At 39.1% G+C, this 5,000-nt stretch overlaps 1 protein-coding gene across 4 annotated transcripts in view; it reads right to left on the bottom strand.

Annotated features, from left to right (window-relative positions):
- The window catches only part of LOC144534006 (bifunctional apoptosis regulator-like), a 13,995-nt gene that overhangs the window by 1,427 nt on the left and 7,568 nt on the right, over positions 1–5,000 (bottom strand). For 3 of the 4 annotated variants that reach the window (XM_078275613.1, XM_078275604.1, XM_078275623.1), the window contains exons 5-9: positions 2,549–2,721; positions 2,130–2,274; positions 1,511–1,690; positions 771–967; positions 1–385 (exon numbers count right to left, since the gene is read on the bottom strand). The exon at positions 1–385 is cut by the window's left edge and continues 1,427 nt beyond it. In XM_078275613.1, coding sequence (XP_078131739.1) covers positions 193–385; positions 771–967; positions 1,511–1,690; positions 2,130–2,274; positions 2,549–2,721 — 888 coding nt within the window. In that variant the 3' untranslated portion in view covers positions 1–192. The remainder of the gene's footprint in view (positions 386–770; positions 968–1,510; positions 1,691–2,129; positions 2,275–2,548; positions 2,722–5,000) is intronic. The other variant, XM_078275633.1, reaches the window with a different exon arrangement.

Below are 5,000 nucleotides of genomic sequence, written 5' to 3'. Positions count from 1 at the left end.
TTTGTTTTTTTTACAAAGCTGATTTATATTTGCTAATAATATGTTGGACTCATGTGAAGACATTTTTAATTTTTGAAAAGACTTTCAAAATATTAACAATAATTTGGTGGCCTCTCTGCAGTAACTCTGAGGACCCCCTGTTGAAGATCTCTGCTGTACGGCATTGATTGGGCAATGGCTGCATGCAGTTTGTTACAGTGCCTGTGTTTCTGGGTGCATTAGGTGCTGCACCACCAGGTCTATATTAATGATGGGACTGAAGTAGAGAGCCCAGTAGAAGAGGCAGTTGCACACAAACTGAGGGACAAAAGGCCACAGGAGGGCGAAGGCAAACCCCTGAGATAACATCTTCCACATGTGGTCCCACATCTTGCGCGGCAGAGACCTAAGGAATGTGGAAGATACAAATTAGTGTATGTAGCCTTCTTCACCACAGGACCTGACCAACCTGTTACTTAACTTAACCATTACACTTCCCATTAATGTAATGTAGTGTCGGAACTTTCAAATACACGCAACATTTCTAGTAGTGAAACACTTTTATATAGCACTTCTTCCACTAAGTAGGAAGGAAGCTCGACCAAACGCTACATCACTATACTTTATTTGCTCTTAAACAATAAGAAGCTTAAAATTGAATCAGAGAAGACACTAGGACTGTTTGACTGCTTCTTCGCCGTTGCATCTTAAGTATCCTTAAGTTACATGAAAGGCGTTTAAAATGTATTTAAAAAAACAGAAAGATTACCCGGCCTTCCCCCTGTGTATACCTGATTCTGACTCTTGTCCAGAGTCTCCACAGGGCGCAGCACTCCAGCACAGACAGCAGCATGGCGTTAACAATAATGAAGCGTGATGTCCAGTAGTGGACGGCCAGCCAGTCCCAAGCAAACTCTGCTATCAGCTGGTATGGAAGCAGGAGGTACTTTACAAGAAACTCTGCCCACTGTCGCCAGCTGGGCTCCAACTAACAAACAAAAAACATAGAAAAGAAAAAGATGATGATTGAGAAGTGGGTTTAAACAATAAAACAGGTATGAATGAAAAACAGAGGAGTATTTTTTTTTTTACAGTAAGCCATTATCAGTCTGTCATACAAAGAAAATCTGGCAACCTCAATAATAATAATAATAATAATAATAATAATAATAACAGTATATCTACATGCAGATTAACAATCAGATGTTCAGTTAAGCTAGTTCTGCTGTGATATTTTAGTCAGAATAAGGGTAATATCACTGTTAGCATGATGCCTTTTTATTTTTATTATTTTATTTTACTGTGTTTGATCATGGGGGAAGATGTTTGCCTACATAATAAAATTCAAATTGTTTAATCTAAACCGAGAGAAAGATACACCGAGGGGCGGCCCAGGTTCGAATCCGACCTGCGGCCCTTTGCTGCATGTCCCCCCCCCCCCCTTTCCTGTCTATCCACTGTCACTACCTAATAAAAAGGGAAAATCCCCCAAAAATAATCTTAAAAGAAAGATACATCCAGTTTATGTTACCCGTGTGTTGAGGAAGCTACTCTCCACTGAGTGTCCAACGTGTGTGATTGCCGGACAGCAGGTGTGCAGGAAGGGCAGGAAGGTTTCAGAGTAGTCAAATAAATACAAATAGAAGATTGTGAGACGAGGGGAGCGCTTCAGTGCGTAAAGCAAGAACAGTGACTTCCCTGCATTAGTAGCCTGGCAGGAAGTGAGAGAAACACAGAGTAAGCGGACAGTTGTGTAGTTAATATGACAAACACACTGTTTGGAGATTCTGTTCCCTAAATCTAAATTCTAGAAGATTTTCTTAAATGAAGGGATTGTGGTATAACACTAAAGCAAATGTCACATCCTTAAATACGCGTTAAGACATTAGTGCATGCTATTGAAGGTGGAACTAAAACAAGATCTTTTACACAAACTAGCTCAGAGGTACTTTCACTTACAATATATCAACTTCATATTGTTTCATCTAAAGATGCAAAAAAAAAGTACTGAAAGTACTACCAGCATGGGAAGTGAACTACAACAGGACAACTATTTGCAAACCAAAGATGCAAAATACAGTATGCTGAAAAGACTAATGATCAGTGGTTTGCTCGTGGATCTGTAATCTGGAGCAGAAAATACTCTTTACCTTGTATTCCCAGAGGTTCTGCGGAGGTTTGACACCAAGGGCTTTAACTTTGTCCAGTTCTGCCAAAACAGCCCGTCGGTGAGCCTGGTTTTCGATGCTGTAAGGAGGTTTTAACAACTCTTCCTCCCCCAGCATCAAAAGTAGCCTAAAGCAAAGAAATCAACAACACAAGGCAAGGCATGAACATCATGATGCAGAACATGAGCTTCTGCGTTCTGCTCTGTAAGTTTAGGGTGGTCTGTGCAAGTCTAAACCACAGTAGAGAACAATGCACTACAGTTCAAAGGTGACAATATGTTGTTAAACATATGGCTTAACTCACTTCTATTTTGTAGAGTATATTGTGTCCACATTTCAATCAGGACAAGGAAAGCAACCGAAAATTGTGCTGAAATAAAAAATTGTATTTATCCATTTACCTCCCATTGACGTTCTCCTGCTGGAAGGGTTCTCTGTAAAGCTGGGCCCAGGGCCCCAAGTTTTCTAGCCAGGACACAACTTCCTCCGTCGTCCAGTGAGACACGGGTTTACTTATCAGCAGGTCATGCTGTTCCACCACACCACTGCTCCAGTGATACACCAGCACCATCACCTGGAAACACACAGATAATAACAAACAAGGTACAGTGGCCACTTGTTTGTATCCTGCTTATACCACACCAGGATGCATTATATATGTAGATTAAAAAGAAAATATTTAGTTCACAAAGCTGTAGTTGGTGAGGAGAGGTGGATTAACATGTTTACATGGTGGCTGGAATCCCTCGAAGGCCAGACTGCTGCAAACTAGTCCAACAGCTCTGGTTTAGCCTACAGTTTATCCAGTTACGGTGTCTTGCATAAACCAGCCAATGCTTAAATTAACATTAAACATGACTAATCAAAGTATAACTAAAAATATAAAATGAAATGGCATATTAAAATGTTGGTATTGATTTGATGAAAATCTGTTACTTATCACATCGTTATAAACCATTATGAATTATTGTCATTACTCTCATTATGATCATTTATTGCTATTGCGCTTATAACTGTAACTCCACCTTGGTAAATATCAGTAATGTGCATAATAATTGTCAACTTAAGTCATATATCTTTGCATGGATAAAGCCTACATGATCATGTAAAGTAAAAGTAAAATGATGGTGCATTGTGCTGTTCTTTTTTTATCATTGAAAATACAGAACAGATAAACACAAATGCATTGTGCTGTTCTTAAGTTGTTACGTCCTGTTTCTCTGGTGAAGTAACTAAAAAGCTATAAAGAAAAAGCCTAAATATCATTGGAGTTTGGGAAATCAAAGGGCAAGAAATGCGTAAACCTGAGTCTGGAGGGAAGGCGGACCCAGACTAGCAAGGGACTGGTGGGCGTATAAAGTCACATTAGCCTACCTTAAAATGTAAATAGTGATTAAATTGAAGCTCAATGTTCACTTGAAATGTTAACATGAGGTATTTTTATCCTGCAACTTGTTTTCTTAGATACTTGCTTATTTTTCTTAGGTTCATGTGAGCCAAGAAAGTCAAAAGCATCCAAAATAAACTGATGCTTTGCACACAGGCCCAGGCCCCCTTTCCAAAAATGACCTGATTCAATAATAATATTCATTAATGAACTGGGGTCAAAAACAGGACCATGCTCTCATCTATTTACATGCTCCTAGCACGCACACACACACACACACACACACACACACACACACACACACACACACACACACAGTACTGCCACGTAGCAAGAGACACAGTTACATTGCTCCCAAGTGCCACATGGATAAAATAAACATGATCTGTCTACTGTGACAACCTTAAGTTATTACATACCACTATTGTTAAAATATACAACAACCTAAAAATACAGTCGTTGAATGTAGTCATACATTATTTTAAACAGAACAAACAGTGTAGGTGCAGCTGACCAACTTATAAATAAAGGGTCAGGTTTAAAATAATTTCCTCCAAAAAGGCACATTTGTATGTATTATGTAGTCAAAAAAAAGTGGGCACAAGGAAGGAAAAGCCTTAGCCTGATATGTATTACAAAATAGCACTGATTACAAAAGTGTGTATATATATATATATATATATATACATACATACACACACATATACATATATATATATATACATACACACACATATATACATACACACACATATATATACATACACATGTGTATATATACATACACACACATATATACATACACACACATATATACAGTGGTGTGAAAAAAGTGTTTGCCCCCTTCCTCATTTCCTGTTCCTTTGCATGTTTGTCACACTTAAGTGTTTCGAACATCAAACCAATTTAAACAAAAGTCAAGGACAACACAAGTAAACACAAAATGCAATTTGTAAATGAAGGTGTTTATTATTAAAGGAGAAAAAAAAATCCAAACCATCATGGCCCTGTGTGAAAAAAGTGATTGCCCCCCTTGTTAAAACATACTATAACTGTGGTTGTCCACACCTGAGTTCAATTTCTCTAGCCACACCCAGGCCTGATTATTGCCACACCTGTTCACAATCAAGGCATCACTTAAATAGGAGCAGCTTGACACAGTAAGGTCCACCAGAAGATCCTTAAAAGCTACACATCATGCCGAGACCCAAAGAAATTCAGGAACAATTGAGAAAGAAAGTAATTGAGATCTATCAGTCTGGAAAGGGTTATAAAGCCATTTCCAAAGCTTTGGGAATCCAGCGAACCACAGTGAGAGCCATTATCCACAAATGGCGAAGACATGGAACAGTGGTGAACCTTCCCAGGAGTGGCCAGCCGCCCAAAATTACCCCCAAGAGCGCAGCGACGACTCATCCAAGAGGTCACAAAAGACCCCACAACAACGTCCAAAGAACTGCAGGCCT

Source organism: Sander vitreus, chromosome 2, assembly GCF_031162955.1.
Source record: "Sander vitreus isolate 19-12246 chromosome 2, sanVit1, whole genome shotgun sequence".
Lineage (NCBI taxonomy): Eukaryota > Metazoa > Chordata > Actinopteri > Perciformes > Percidae > Sander > Sander vitreus.
The sequence above is the reverse complement of the archived record's forward strand: the minus strand, read 5'-3'. Positions and strand labels throughout refer to the sequence as shown.